The sequence below is a fragment of the Oncorhynchus clarkii genome, chromosome 5 (assembly GCF_045791955.1).
Source record: "Oncorhynchus clarkii lewisi isolate Uvic-CL-2024 chromosome 5, UVic_Ocla_1.0, whole genome shotgun sequence".
In the NCBI taxonomy this organism is placed as follows: domain Eukaryota; kingdom Metazoa; phylum Chordata; class Actinopteri; order Salmoniformes; family Salmonidae; genus Oncorhynchus; species Oncorhynchus clarkii.
Window position 1 is genome coordinate 7770324 of NC_092151.1, and position 17007 is coordinate 7787330.

The 17007-nt window shown below is 39.0% G+C and overlaps 1 protein-coding gene across 6 annotated transcripts in view; it reads right to left on the minus strand.

The window, feature by feature from the left end:
• The window catches only part of LOC139408284 (pre-B-cell leukemia transcription factor 3-like), a 69807-nt gene extending 55421 nt beyond the window's left edge, over positions 1 to 14386 (minus strand). For 4 of the 6 annotated variants that reach the window (XM_071151991.1, XM_071151990.1, XM_071151993.1 and 1 more), the window contains exons 1-2: positions 13431 to 13767; positions 12926 to 12999 (exon numbers count right to left, since the gene is read on the minus strand). In XM_071151991.1, coding sequence (XP_071008092.1) covers positions 12926 to 12999; positions 13431 to 13630 — 274 coding nt within the window. In that variant the 5' untranslated portion in view covers positions 13631 to 13767. Of the gene's footprint in view, positions 1 to 12925; positions 13000 to 13430 lie in introns of all 6 variants that reach the window. The other 2 variants (XM_071151995.1, XM_071151992.1) reach the window with 2 other exon arrangements.
• Between the last annotated feature and the right edge of the window lie 2621 nt (positions 14387 to 17007).

The window sequence follows — 17007 nt, forward strand, 5'->3', positions numbered from 1 at the left end:
AAAAATCATAAACATTTCACAAACAATTATCCTAAGTTGTCATAAAAGACACTAGCGTAATCCCTAAGGTTTAAACGTTGGCTAGATAAGCACATTTTAAACACTACTAGGAAAAATGTCCTACATTATGCTAAGCCTTAGCATAATGTTTGGGATATGTGTATAGAAGAATGTGGAATGTAGTGAAATATGGAATCGTTTTCGGGTTTTTACTCGTTTTGGCACATTGCAATCGCCGTTCATTGTCTGAACACTACAAGGCTTAAAAGGCTAGTTAAAGGCTAATTATATTCTTATACAGAATCTAGTGCTATAGGCTAGTTAAAGGCTAATTATATTCTTATACAGAATCTAGTGCTATAGGCTAGTTAGAAGCTAGTTAAAGGCTAGTTATAGGACAATTAATGGCTAGTTAAAGGCTAATTATATTATTATACAGAATCTAGTGCTATAGGCTAGTTAGATGCTAGTTAAAGGCTAGTTATAGGACAATTAATGGCTAGTTAAAGGCTAATTATATTCTTATACAGAATCTAGTGCTATAGGCTAGTTAAAGGCTAGTTATAGGACAATTAATGGCTAGTTAAAGGCTAGTTATATGAAAGTTAAAGGCTAGTTAAAAGCTAGTTAAAGGCTAGCTCTATTATTATACAAAATGAAGTGCTATAGGCTAGTTCAAGGCTAGTTAAAGTTAAAACCTAGTTCAAGGCTAGTTAAAGTTAAAACCTAGTTCAAGGCTAGTTAAAGGCTAGTTATATGAAAGTTAAAGGCTAGTTAAAAGCTAGTTAAAGGCTAGCTCTATTATTATACAAAATGAAGTGCTATAGGCTAGTTCAAGGCTAGTTAAAGTTAAAACCTAGTTCAAGGCTAGTTAAAGTTAAAACCTAGTTCAAGGCTAGTTAAAGGCTAGTTATATGAAAGTTAAAGGCTAGTTAAAAGCTAGTTAAAGGCTAGCTCTATTATTATACAAAATGAAGTGCTATAGGCTAGTTCAAGGCTAGTTAAAGTTAAAACCTAGTTCAAGGCTAGTTAAAGTTAAAACCTAGTTCAAGGCTAGTTAAAGGCAATATGTTCATATACAGATTGTAGTGCTATAGGCTAGATAAAGGCTAGTTAAAGGCTAGATAAAGGCTAGTTAAAGGCTAGTTATAGGATAGTTAAAGGCTAGTTATAGGATAGTTAAAGGCTAGTTATAGGATAGTTAAAGGCTAGTTAAAGGCTAGTTATAGGATAGTTAAAGGCAATATGTTCATATACAGATTGTAGTGCTATAGGCTAGATAAAGGCTAGTTAAAGGCTAGTTATAGGATAGTTAAAGGCTAGTTATAGGATAGTTAAAGGCTAGTTATTGGATAGTTAAAGTATAGGTAAAGGCTAGTTATAGGGTAGTTAAAGGCTAGTTAAAGTTATAGTATAGTTAAAGACTAGCTCTATTCTTATACAGAATGTAGTGCTATAGGATAGTTAAAGGCTAGTTATAGGATAGTTAAAGGCTAGTTATAGGATAGTTAAAGGCTAGTTATAGGATAGTTAAAGGCTAGTTATAGGATAGTTAAAGGCTAGTTAAAGGCTAGTTATAGGATAGTTAAAGGCTAGTTATGGGATAGTTAAAGGCTAGTTAAAGTTATAGTATAGTTAAAGGCTAGTTATAGGCTAGTTATAGGATAGTTAAAGGCTAGTTATGGGATAGTTAAAGGCTAGTTATAGGATAGTTAAAGGCTAGTTATAGGATAGTTAAAGGCTAGTTATAGGATAGTTAAAGGCTAGTTATATGATAGTTAAAGGCTAGTTAAAGGCTAGTTATAGGATAGTTAAAGGCTAGTTCTATTCTTATACAGAATGTAGTGCTATAGGCTAGTTAAAGGCTAGTTAAAGGCTAGTTAAAGTTATAGGATAGTTCAAGTCTAGCTCTATTCTTATACAGAATGCAGTACTATAGGATAGTTATACTATATTATCATTGGTTCATATGCTTGAAATGTCTATTTGTAGTTTTGGAAACTGTGACAGCAACTGTTTCACATGTGTGAGTGTGAGGAGTCTGTACACACAGTGGTTGTCTTGACTACTCAGTAGCACCAAAATAAAGTCTGGTGGAAAATATGAGCCATAAAAGGGTGTATTTTTACTATACCTGCTAAGTTGTTCTTTCCAAAAGTTCAAACTATTTACTCCTTAGGTTCCTTAGAATATAGCAATCATTTTGAAAGACAGAAATGCTCAGAGAAGCAAAAAATCACTCCCTGTCTCCATTCATACTCCAAGGTGGAGAGAGATGGCCCTTGTCTTTTGGAACACAACACAACAGCATGCTCTCGAAGGCAAGTTACATTTCCCTCCGATTTGTTGTGAGAAACTACAATTAAAGTAGAGATGCAATAACATGCAATCATGAAAAGTTATTGGAATATCTAGGCCTATATCTATGTCTATGGTGCTGACCTTTGCATCAGGTAAAATAACCGCTGGCTTGAATGACGTGTTTGGTATTTTCAGAGCAATGCAACCAACATTACAATACAACTTTTTAGTAGCTATGCTATATCACATGTTATTAAGCTATAGATATTAACACAGAACATCATGTTGCGCTTATTCCTATGAAGTTACACTGTAATTACTCTTGTAACAAACTTACTAATGGTTACTAATGACCATTCCCAAAGTCTTAACATTTATTGAAATAATAAATTAACACTATTATTCAGACCAGAAACAAACCATCATCACGTAGAAACTAAACCATAAAATCTCCTTTAAGTCTTCAGCTCTGGGATCTCTTTCAATTACATATTTTGTTTTTCGGACGGAGGGAAAAACAGGCGTTTTTCAGTGTTAACATAACATAACACTGGCCAGCACCATAGACACTGGCAAGTGGCCATCTTTCCATTGCGCTTGTATGGAAGAAAAAAATAATCAACTTCAAGGGATCGGCAGAGGAGAGACAGGGTTAGCAATAATACTAGTCACATTCAGTGTGACGTTTAACACACACCTCTCTGTGAGAGAGTGTGAAAGAGAGGAGCATCGAATTCACACACATTTACTGGATACACCTTTGAATTGAGAGTAACAATAAGCTAATTTTAACAATCCGCTTTTGAAAATTACAAATCGACCTTTAAAATAATTTTTATATTATTTCTTCTTTTGTTTCTCCACAATCAGAAAATTCACGCTCACTAATTTGTCCCCAACTTTCTTCCTTCCCCCGATAAGTCGGTAAGTGAATTGGTTAGGATGTTCTCTAAGGGCGACGCGTAAAAAGCCTCTTAGAAACATTTTCTAATAAACTAAAATCCCTCCCAGCAGTTCTTCAAAGAGCCGGCAGCTTTTTTTTTTTTTACTTTCTCTGAGGGCTTCAGATCTGCTGCCTTTTACATGGCCTTTTAAGTTTTTCACCCTCGCCTCTTGGCAGGCAGCAAAGCGAAGTGAAGTGTACTGAGCCCCGCTGCACTCCAAGAGCACAGTGGTTATAATGAATTAAATATAAAGAAACCTCAAAGCCGGCAGCCAATAAGAATTATTTGTCTTATTAAAGCGGCAGAAAACGCTGATTAAATTTTCATGGCGATGCGTTTTTTGGTCGTTTTTTTCCCCCCTCCAATTCAGCAGTGAAATGTACTGTACAAGGATCATGTGGGGACATAGGTTGCCTCCCAATTGGCACCATGTTCCCTACATAGTGCACTACACTTGACCAGCAGCTCCTGTTCAAAAGCAGTACATTATATAGGGAATTGGGTGCCATTTGGGACTCAGACATTGACGACAGTCTTGTTAAAGATGCACTATGTAGAAATTGCTCAGCCATTTCCTGGTTGCTAAAATTTCGAATAGTTTGCCTACTTTCAGTTTACATGACAAAACAAGTGTAGTGTAGAGAATCAATTGTGCCATCTAAACCACTGCGAAATATATTTTCTATGCACATAGAACAAATCTACCGCTTCTTAGACTTGCTTTCAATAAGAATGACAGATCTATAACACACATTTCTAAGTGAATATGGGGGGGGGGGGGGGGGTTTGGTCACAAAGAAAGTGCCATACTGCAGCTTTAAAATAGGATAATTCACAGAAGAACAGGAGAATATTGGGACAGAGCACCAGGACAGACAACACTTTCCATGTGTTTTTTTCACGGACAGTTTGATACATCCGAAATGAAAGGACAAACTAAAAACTGATTTTCTTTTCAGAAAAAATACGTAATCAGAAGGCTTAATTATTCATGTGAAAAACCACTAACACAACTCATTACGTGTAACAACTCAACATGTAGATTTTTAACCAAATAAAAGCTTTCTTGATTGCACTATGCATGAAATTGACATTGTTTCCCTATTTGCTATTTCTACAGGCTCATACTGCAATCTAAGTTTAATTATACGCAGAACCTGAATTCTTCAACTGTTACTGCATGATTTCCTGTTTAGAAATGTATTTCTTACAAGTGAAACTTGTATTTTTTTTTTTAACTTCACCTTATTCATCTCAATGGCAGTTCATTTATTGCAATTTAAATTTGTTGACAGAGACAAACGAGAGAAGGAAGCATCTCAAGACAAAAAAAAAACTCAAATAGCTATGAGAATAAAAATAAATAAAAAAACAACATTGTACCAGAAAGGCATTATTACAGTCTACAGAAGAAGAACAATACCTGTTGCATGTTAGCAGCTGTATTTTATGTCTTACGTTTCAATGTTTCAAACAGCAAGAGAATGAAATCAAACAGTATCTATTCTGTGTATAAGCATCACAGGGATTTTCTATTGCAGAGAGCTTCACCTTACGATACAAGAAGCCTATAAATAGCACTGTCTAGAGCCGTCCTGTCCTGTCATCATTGTAGACTGCATTAGCTTTTGTAGAATGCAACTCCCTTGGACCCCCATCTCATCTCCCATTTAACCGTTGGAACAGAACATTGGTTCCCACTATGAAGTGTTCAAAACCACCATAAGTCTTGAGATGAAGGATATTCAAGACTGTGTTTAACTACACACGAAAACACAAGGCTCGTGCAGTTTTGACAAGTTGAATGTTGTTGTACGGCGCAGCGTAGATAGTGTTGGCCTTCTGAAATCAGTAACGTAGGCCTACGATTCATATGAATACGATTTGCAAACAATACACTTACCGCGTAACTCAAATGAATGTTATAAAATAAGAATGTCTGAATACAAAATGGGGTCTTATCCACAGAGGGAGGGAGAAAATGAGTTATGTATGTATTTGTTCCGATCCAGCATGCAGAGATAGGAGGGGGGATATAAAATAATTCCTTAATACATCATAACATGAGGAAATGGCTTTGTGTGCACATGGCAGACTGGAGAAAAGTTCAACAGGCTTGCTGATGTTATATTCCCCATCATAAAATATATGGGCTAAGGATGGCGGCGGGTGGGCGCCCTCCGAAGCTTTTATCCCCCGGTGACAAAATTATGGATGACATCACAAACGGCACTTATTGCATAGACGGCGTGTTTCGTGGGAGGGATGTAAAATATTGAAAACGGCGCCAGGCGTGAACGTTTACTTTTCGAAATGAAAATGTAATGCCGCAATACTTTGAGCACAATTTGGTTAACCTGGAGGAAGGGAGGGGTGCAGAGGCGTCGGGAGGCAATGTCAAATTCATCAGCTGGTTCTCTTTTACTGGGGAGCCGTGCCGCTCACAAGCACTCGGCTGTAGAAACACATCAGGCCCGACGACCCGCTTTAAGAGGCTGCGACGTTGATGGAGCGCTATTGGTCCTCGTCTCACTTCTACACCCTCTTCACAGAGGGTGTAGGCCCAGCCATGACTCAAAGTTGACCAAATCACTGTTATGTGTTGCGGGGGGGGGGGGGAATAATTAATAAATATGTGATTTCTTTGCTTTTGCAAGAACGTTTTCATTTTCAAACAATTCTTTATCTCAAAAACCAAAAATGCACGTTATCATATTGTGTGATGTTTTAAAAAAATAAAAATAATTTACTGACATATAAGCGATTTAAGAATAATATCGTAAAACGCACCTTTGGGTTTTAAATGGTCGTATGGTTTATCAAGAAACCAAGCCAGAGGTAGAATGTGTAGATAAGGGATGGGCAACTGGCGGCCCGCGTGCGGCCCGCGGCCCCCCTTTTGCAGGCCAGCGGATCAATATATTGAAATGTTTTCTTTTTTTGGCCAACTCAGTCGAGGTCTCAACTTAATGTTGAGCGTTAGAATAGAAAACAAAAAGGTGCGGTTTTGAAATGTGGTTGTGCATCAGCAGGTTTTATCTTGTCACTCAATTAGCTCATGTCAGCTATTATTATTTATTTTTGGATTGGTAAGTTAGTCTTGCCAGCTATCTAAACTTGTAGTAATCATGGTCAAATTACAGACCGGGGGTCCCACGTTGATTTCGTTAGTCACTCTCACTCACATATCACGGTAAAAACGGCAAACATTTCTCTCCACCCTATGGCAAAATGTGCCGAATTGTAGGAAATGAATTCTAAAACCTTGCTGTCAATAGGATAGCCACTAAAATGTTTTGCTCGCAACAAAATGTATATCTTAGTGGCCCCCAAACGGCTAAAGGCTGGCACTGACAGCATGCATGGGTATGGATGTCTTGTGGCCCCAAACCCCAATCAAAAGTTGCCCATCCCTGGTGTAGATCAATGTAGTGACCTGCTTGCTAAGTTAGCCCCTTTTTCAGACCTACTAACAACACAGTGAGCCTAAGGCTGGTACTTTAACTCAGGGAACATATTGTCACTACGTCCGTGTTCCGACAACAGTGTACAGGCTTAACCATCGTCTCTAATCAATCGTGGCTCTTTAACTTTGACGGCCAGTCACTCCTAGCTGCTGCTGCCACCGCCTCCGGATCGCAATTCCACCATCCCTGTCAAGCCTAATTAACAAGTCAGACGTGCAGTTGGGAACATTTATGCAATTAACCTGCTAAAAAAAAAATTGTCGGAGGATGCTAATTGCTACGCTAGTCGCCACGGAGCCTCATTAGCATAGCTTATGTGTGAAAAACAATTAGAGACCGCGTTTACGTCTGAACCGCAGTAAAACCCCTCACAGCTATGACAAAGGAAAGAGAAAGGGAAATTGATGAAGGGGAGGAGAAGAAGTCGAATCGACTGTATTCTTTTGTTTTCGAAACACACACACACAAAAAAAAAACATACTTTGCAATCCCAGCGTACTTCAGTGTACAGCAGGAACATGAGGTTGAAACAAGAAAAACAGGGAAGATATTAGCTGTTATAAATAAGCCACTACTACTTAAAACAAACGTAAGGCAGTTTATAGAAATGTAAGAAAATAATCCTGCCTAGTAGCATGACTAGATGCTAAAGCCACTGTCCATTGATGCTAACAACAAGCAGTGTATTCATAAAAGACAGTATACTCAATATACTGTGAGAAGCAGCTCACGCTGTGCTTCAAGGAGCATCAAAAATCACATCAGGGATTTCCACCGACAATGTTCACAATCTAGTCCATTTTCCAAACCACTGGTTCATGAGGCCATCTTAACAACCGCCTATGAGCCAAGGCGAGGGCGGAAGCACACCAGCAGAACGTAAGAACCTGTTGTTAAGCAGCAACATAATCTGATAACTCCATAAGCAAGAAAAATGCTATTGCTGATTTTGAGGAATACTGCTTTTGTACACGAGGAGTCAACTTCATTTGAGTTCTCTATTCATTAAATCAATGGGACTCGTTTTGAGATTCTATTTAGTTGTCTGACATTCTGAGAGAAGAAGCCATCTTTCAATCAAGTTTATTCATACATTATTCATATTTTCTTCATACATTATTATTATTATTATTATTATTATTATTATTGTGGCAGGCACTTTATCTAATGAAAATCCCGACAGATTTATTCCTCTCATTAGCTCACTGTTTGATTGCCCTGAGACAGAATGTCCCCCACAGGCTTAAGAAATGCTTACCTCCTCAATCTGAGCCGGCTGGTAAATCAACTTAATGATTTCAATTGCCCTCACTTCGCTTTATTACAATCTAAGCCCACAATTGATTTAGCCAAGCAAGAAAGTATATGGAGCACATTATCAAGATGTGTGTTTTGCAGAATGCAAAGCTCTAGTGGGCCCCGGCAGAATCTGTGATCCACTGCAGTGAAATGTCTTTCTTTACTGAGCTGGTTTCCCTTGTCCTCGGAGTAACTTCCAGGGTTGCAAAAAAGCCTCAAATGCTAGGACAATGCTATCTGTTTCATAGTGCTCGTGACTCTGAACGTAACGCTTATCTTATGCAGTGGTGGGAAAAGATCTTAATTGTCTTACTTGAGTAAAAGTAATGATACCTTAATAGAAAATAACAGAAGTAAAAAAGTGAAAGTCACCCAGTAAAATACCACTTGAGAAAAAGTTTTAAAAAATGTACTTTAGAACAGGGAGATGGGAGAAGTCCTCCGTTTATTTACGGACACATTCCAACAGTCAGACATCATCTACAAAACGCACCACTTGTGTTAAGTGAGTCCGCCAGATCAGAGGCCGTGGGGATGACTGAGCATTATATTGATAGGTGCGTGAATCTGAACATATTACCGTCCAGCATGAGCATTCGAAATGCAACGAATACTTTTTGGTGTCAGAATTTTTTTTATTTTTTTTTTTAAGTACATTATTGTCTTTGGGAATGTAGTGGAGTCAAAGTAAAATATGAATAGTAAAGTACAGTACATATACCCCACAAAAAAAACTTAAGTAGTACTATGAAGTATTTTATACTTTACACAACTGGTCTTATGTATGAAAAATGTAATTAAATATTCACTATACAGACTACATTTTCCTTTGATATAAAAAAAAACCATGTAATTAGCACATCATAGTGGATGTATGTGGGAAAGAGCTAAATATGCCCAGGGCTCGGATTTGTAGAGAACTATCCAGATTTATTTTTGAAACACATAGCAAGCAAACATCTCTCTCCCTTCTTTGCCAGAGTGTAAAGTAAGAGAAAACGACACAGTGCGCATCAAAGGTGTGACTCCACTAAAGCTAGGTAGTACATCAGTTTACTCCAAACCACTCCCTGTGTTTCTGAGACATATCTGAACCCACAAATATTGGACAAAAGATTTCAGGGGTCACAAGGTCAATTTCGTTAATTGTCGTATGATCGTCTATGCTAGCGAACCCCAGGTCTTAATGACTTAATTAGCACCGTAATTAGCTTAATTCGTTTTTATAACTCCATATTACTGTATCGAAATAAAGAAACAATGTCTCACACTATATATACTGTAATTGAACAGATAAAGCTAACCAACCCTTTCTCCGAGCCTTCTTTCGGGTACAACCTGACCAACCCTTTCTCCTTCTTTAGGGTACAACTTGACCAACCCTTTCTCCTTCTTTAGGGTACAACCTGACCAACCCTTTCTCCTTCTTTAGGGTACAACCTGACCAACCCTTTCTCCTTCTTTAGGGTACAACCTGACCAACCCTTTCTCCTTCTTTAGGGTACAACCTGACCAACCCTTTCTCCTTCTTTAGGGTACAACCTGACCAACCCTTTCTCCTTCTTTAGGGTACAACCTGACCAACCCTTTCTCCTTCTTTAGGGTACAACCTGACCAACCCTTTCTCCGAGCCTTCTTTCGGGTACAACCTGACCAACCCTTTCTCCTTCTTTAGGGTACAACTTGACCAACCCTTTCCTCCTTCTTTAGGGTACAACCAGACCAACCCTTTCTCCTTCTTTAGGGTACAACCTGACCAACCCTTTCTCCTTCTTTAGGGTACAACCTGACCAACCCTTTCTCCTTCTTTAGGGTACAACCTGACCAACCCTTTCTCCTTCTTTAGGGTACAACCTGACCAACCCTTTCTCCTTCTTTAGGGTACAACCTGACCAACCCTTTCTCCTTCTTTAGGGTACAACCTGACCAACCCTTTCTCCTTCTTTAGGGTACAACCTGACCAACCCTTTCTCCTTCTTTAGGGTACAACCTGCAGAAGACACTGAGACTCATTGACTAAGAGTATTTGCTAAATGTCTCACGCTTCAACGTACTCTTTTCCTCCATACTTTCAGTGGCCCCTGGTCAGTAAATGTAGTAAAATGGTGTAAAATGACAAAAATAAAGAAACCAATATAATTATAATTTTAGCATTTTGTACAGTAAATAGACCAAAAAAAAGTACTTGTCATTTTAATTTGCTAGATCATAGCGAGGTTCACACGCTTTTGCTCTTTTTCCAAATGCATACTAGTCATCCGTATACACACACACAAAACACACACACACACACACACACAAAACATACACAATTAAAGGCTCCTCTATCTTTCTCGGCTGCAGTCCCTAAACATTTGTTACATTTGCTGACAAAAACAATTCACATCAAATGTATAATTTGAGCCTTGAAGCCTTCTGTTTCTAACGACGAGGTGCTCTGTTTCCAACTTGGCCAATGAGGATTTTAGGTTGACCCTTACTCTGCATAACAGCTAAGAGTATTTTGGACTGATAGCGTCTTAAACTAAACTCGGAGAATAATGTACAATTCCCTACGTAAATGAATATGTACAAAACATTGAAATGCACTCTCTGTTCATTTCCTGGGTTTAGTCCATCAGAAAATATTAGTCCATCAGAAAATATTAGTCCATCAGAAAATATGAGTTCACGAGAAATGTTATCCAGCTGAATACAGAGGTACTGATTTACACGGTACATTTAATAAACATTGCTCTTCGACCATGCTATCCTTTGTAACAACACACACAGCTATAGTACAATCAAAAGATATATATACACACACACACACACACACAACAGATATATTCAGCACGGCAACCCTCTCAGAGACGTAAGCACCCAACCCCAGCACAGTCAAAATAAAGACCAATCACTGTTAACAATCCAAGCTCTTGTAAAACCCCCCTGAAACGCACGGCTCAACACTAAAGGTGATTTACAAGGAACGTCTAAAAGGGAATATGAGGAAAAAGAAAGCCGCAATGAAAGCGATATAGTGAATGATTGTTTTCCAGCGAACGCAACGTGGAATTTGATTCCCAACCTTCCTTTATTTTTTATTTTTTTTGCAGTATTTTATAAAATAACAAGAGGCACCTATTGGGCCTTAAAGTGCAGCTTTCCCCATTTACCTCAAGTTGCCAAAACAGCACTTGGAAAACCCATTGCTAATGCTCTTACCTTTGTAAAAAAAAATAAAAAAACATAATGTGGCATAATGCCAATAACAATAGCCCTTTGCAAGTCATAGCTAAGCTTTGTGAAACATAATTAATTAGCCATGGAGATTTCTTTTTTTTTACAACAAAAATGTAATTCCTAAACCATTATCTGCAAACTGAATACGGTGACTGGTTCAGTCCAAAATCATTTATAGTGTAAGAGATTTTATAAATCATCAATACAGTGCCATACGGTATAATCCAACCAGTGTAACAGTTTTACAATTATAACAGAAATAATAGACCTTTAAATCACAACTCTATAGGCCTACACTACTGATAAAAATTACACTGAACATTTATTAAAAACTGCAATCACTTGCTGAGACTTTGTGGCTTAACGTGAGATTGTTGTGAAAATGACCTATGAATATTCCAGTAATAACCCATAACCATCTATTGTGTCCAATGAAGCCAAACTGTACATCCACATTTCTATCTGGAGCTATGCTCACTTTCAGCCCTTACACTACCTATGTATTTGTTATAGCTTAAAGTCATTTCTAGAGGCTGTCATCCCTTGTGTGCGTGCGCTCTCTCTCTCTCTTTCTCTCTCTCTCTCTCTTTCTCTCCCACTCCTGAGAAGTTCATTAAATGTTATGTTTCCTCAAGTCACTCTGAACTGCATGTCTCACAATGGCTACACAGCTGGCCAAGCACAGGTGTTATTTGGTGATGATGGCACTTCATCATTGATGCTTTAGGGTTGTGATCTCTGAATCTGAACCCTGATCATCTAGTTTTAATATTACCCCAGTGGTTGAAGGTTACTCATTTTCAAATGTTTTTTTTATGTTTGTGTCAATATGTCTTTTACCATCTCCCCTCTCAAATCACAGAAAAATGTCAATTGCACACCTTTCCACACTCTGTGTTAAAATGATGTCACCAACCTCGTTTTGACATCTATAGTCCTCTCACCCATTCATAAATATATATTACAATAGGCTACACTTGTGCTTTTGTAGCTTGAAGTATCCATGTAAAATCTATTGAATTATACTTGTTTTTAACTACACTACTATCATCACCAAGGAAGATGGAAAATACTTGTCACAATTCTCTGAGCAACTTCACATACAGTGTGATCCAGTGTGATCCACACTGTGATCCAGATCACATTGTGATCCCATCCTTCACAGTGTGATCCAGATTTGACATAATCAGACATGCATTCCAATCTAATGAACCTTAGTGGAGTGTTTACTCACACGGTTAAATTATAATTACAAGAAATGTGCCAGTTTCATCATAAAGTGTGACATATTCTATTTATCTGCCATGGCAATATTTTGTGATGTTTTCTTCCGGGTGGAAAAATGCTGGCAACCAACGTCATATAAACTCATCTTATTCAACTTCAATTTCCCCCTTAGTATAGTAGGCCTACGTCCAATATAATGTTAGCGTCAGTGAATTACACAGTACTGTTTAGCCGTCACCTTATGCAGACACATTCATTACCAACCAACGCACACAGGTCATCCGCGTGCTCTAGCTGAAACACGGTCAAACTGGTGCAAACGGTGTTCTTGTGAAATGTAGCTGAATATATTATATGATAAAAAATGATGTTTTCGAGCGCAAAGAACAGAGTGGACTGCAAATGGAAACCTATTACTAGTAGGCAAGGTTCCCTAAATAGTGTAGTTACAGCTTTTCGACTCACCTGTTTTCTCTTTGATTTCGCAGAGAACGCTGAAGAGCGCGGGTTTCATTCTGTGACAGTTCAATCCATGTTTCCTTTGTCAGTAAAGAAGAAAAAAAATGCTTGTTAGTAACAACATTAGCTACAATATCAGTTTTGTGCCTTTAAAATTGGGGAAATAACTCAAATTGATAGGCCTCAATAGTATATATAGTTCCACTATTGTATCCAACTTCACATAAAATTGAATTGTATAGTTATCACTGTACGTTTTGTAGTTATCATGTTAATATTTTAATTGGTCAAAGACGCAATTTGCCAGATAGGGCACATGAGACATCATGCCTATGCAACCTTATTGAACATTAGGCTACCAATGAACAATCTGTCACAATTTAAAAAGTTGCCATAGGCCTATAGCCTATGACTGTAGCCTCTGTCTACAGAATAAACCACAATTAAATTATTCGCCAACTGTGTGTAGAATTATTAATTCGCGAAATGAAAATAATTCAAAAGGACCAACTTTGCTTGCGCCTCATCCAGACTTTGGTCGGTAATTGTCATTATTTGATGAAGAATGTCCCCAATATCTTGTTTTCTTCCGTCCCCATCGGTCCCCTCGTGTCCGTGGGGCGGCGGTAGTCCCATGCCTCCTTGTACCGAATGGCCAGCCAGAGTCACGCCGCTGAGCGCCTGCATTATCCGGGCTTGTTCCTCCATCATGATGCCGCAACACAATCAATATGCGCTTTTCAGCGAGGCAAAAAGAAAAGATTGTATATGTTTCAATCACATACAGGAGCAATATTGTCCGGCTGATGGCACATTGAAAATTGAACGCGATCTGTTACAGAAAATTGTAAATTATAGGTTACCGAGAACGGTACTCGACTATATAAAAAATATTCTCTGATAGTTTTCTTCAATTCACAGCATGTAATGGAAATTATGTTTCAGTCTAAAATCAATATGATATTCATTATCTAACACTAATTAATCTGAGTAGCCTAGGCAATAGAGGTGTGTCTTGCAGGTAGCCTATTCATGCAAAAGGTCCGTGCTGTTTTCAGTCTGAATGTTGTCTTCAACCGATTCTCCCTGCGTATCCTCTTGGCATCCTCGTTGTTCTGGTCTTGATACGAACTTCCAAGATTCCATAGAACCAGCAATCCAAGCGCAACTTGCAACCCAACACAATGTGCTACAGCTAAAATAACAATGTCAAAAGGCACCACTTGCTTTTCTCAAAAGTTGCAGTGGATTCCCCGATGATAAAATAAGGGTAATAACGTGCTAGAAAAATAGCCAACGAGTAGGCCACTTTTAAAAGTTAAAAATTTGACAAAGAAATGGTATGATTGCGCAACAAATAGCAATGCGTAAATTCCTGTAGGTCTACTCCTGTCAAAATCACGTCAGTCTTAGGTTAGTTGACGGTTTTTGGTGGTGTGCTGAGCGATTGGGAGGACGTGATAGACTGAACGCTATAGCGTCAAAAAAATAGAAGAACCGTATGAAGCTCCACCCCTTTCTGAGATGTAAAACCCTTGTCCCTCCTGTAGCCTCCCTCTCGGCTCTTACTAAAGCACATAGCACTGAGATATGATGATGCTAATCTGAAGAGGACACCTTTTCAGACAACGCAAAGTATCACTCTTAATTTGATCGTGCATAAAAAGACTTAACCCATTCAAGGTTACGGCGCACAGACATTATCGAGTTGAGTGCTATAAAAACGCTAGAATGAAACTATATGTGGAGAATGACCCCCTTCTGTAGCTCACGTGATCCAACTACGACCTGACCTATTCTAGGGCAGCAAGGTTCTAAACATGAAAGAGAGGGCTTTTTTTTTCTCCAATCGTCTCTCTGCGGAAGTAGACTGAAAGTCAAATCCACCAATGATGGAATAGCAGAGTCAATGGCCCACCCTTAAGATAATTGTATGGGCAGTCAGTAACTTTCCATTGGTCGTTGCCACGAGTGATATTTGCATGGTGGTCCTCCCTTTTGGTTGCTATGACAGCAACAGTGAGAATTGGATGCACAACTTGAGAGACAAAGACAGTGTTCAGGCAGTTCAGCAATAATAAAATACTGTAGATAGTTATGTGAGACGGATATACTTAACATCCAGAAAGGTATACCATTGAAGGCCTATGTGGATTAAAGAATGTTTTTCTTTTCAGCTTTATTTTCAACAACTTTCAGGGAGTGGTCTTTAGAATAGCCATATGATGGCACATAGGCCAGGCCAAAATCTGTGGGGGAAAAATAATAACAGAATGCACTCATCACGTCGATCGACAATGGCTTTCAACAAGAAGCTTGGAATGGTGCATTCCAAAGTTGTGGCATAAATGCATGTGCAGTGCCTAAGCGCTAAATGGAGGAATGTGGTCTTCTGGAGACGAGTCGGACCAAAGTGGGCACCTTGGCCTTTCCAATGATCCCCTCCTTAACCTACTGTAGGCAACATGAGAGTAAGGGCATTTGAATAAATGGATATTCAAACGAGGTACAAACTTATCTCCAATGGAAGAGTCCGATTCTACGTGCAACAATGCATAAGTTAAACAAATCAAAAGACATAGAGAAATATGGATTTGTACAATGTGAGTTTAGACTGAATTGGGTGTTAAGCCTAATTGAAACACTGAACCGGCCTGTTATTTGCTTATTGCCTTCGCCATGACTGGAAATACCGGAATGCGCTTACCCACACAGCCAACGCAGCCGCCTCCATTGTCTTCTGTGTAACGCTAGCAGCAGATTTGCCTCCAACCCTGGCGGCAGCGGCACGGGGAGGGACGTCAGCTGCCGACCGTTGCGTGCACAGGGAATTTTTCTCTGCCTCTCAAGTTAAACGTAATTGTAACTTTTACAAGAACAAGGGGGCTGAATGGATCCTGTATTCTTGGGTGGATAGACCTAACCCAGAGGTGTCGTGTTAGCCACTTTCTGTTCTGCCTGCATTTTCAAGATTTTTTAAATCCACTGTAGCCTATGTGTAGACAGCTTTACCTGTGTTTTCCCTTTGAGTGTGTAAGGCCCTTGAGCAATCTGAACAATCACACTTTTTTAGTCAACCAATGAGATATATATATTTTACTTTCGGCATTTCACTATGAATGTTTTTCTTGCAATTGTTTTGAGTCATTTTGACAAGAAAATAAGTAAGCCCAAACTGTTTCTTTTAGGCCTCAACCTCACTTCCATAAAGCTAGTTCGGTCTTATGAACAGCAGATTAGTGACGATGTGTTGATTGAAATATGTCACGTATCAGCATGTGTTAAGGGTATATTAGAGAAAATGTTAGATTGTGTCAATGGTTTATATCTTAACTTTCACCTGTGTCTGCCACATTCAAACAAATGTTGGGAAATCAAATCTAACGTTATTTGTCACATGCGCCGAAAACAACTGTTGTATTCGGCGCACGTGACCAATAAAGTTAGATTTGATTTGATTTAAATGGAACTGTCCCAACGTTTGCTTGAATGTGGCAGATAAACTAACAATCTCTCTATATAACTACCACAAGCTTAGTGATGATCATTGAGGGAACTATGGTGTTGAATGCTGAGCTGTATTTAATGAATAGCATTCTCACATTCTCACTCCTTTTTGTCCAGGTGGGAAAGGGCAGTGTGGAGTGCAATAGAGATTGCATCATCTGTGGATCTGTATGGGCGGTATGCAAATTGGAGTGGGTCTAGGGTTTCAGGGATAATGATGTTGATGTGAGCTATGACCCGCCTTTCAAAGCACTTCATGGCTACGGACGTGAGTGCTACGGGTCTGTAGTCATTTAGGCAGGTTACTTTCGCGTTCTTGGGCACACGGACTATGGTGGTCTGCTTGAAACATGTAGGTATTACTGACTCGGACAGGGAGAGGTTCAGTGAAGACACTTGCCAGTTGGTCCGCGCTCTGAGTACACGTCCTGGTAATCTGTCGGCCCTGTGAATGTTCACCTGTTTAAAGGTCTTGCTCACATCGGCTACGGAGAGCGTCATCACGCAGTTGTCTGGAACAACTGGTACTCTCATGCGCATGCTTCAGTGTTGCTTGCCTCAAAGCGAGCATAAAAGGCATT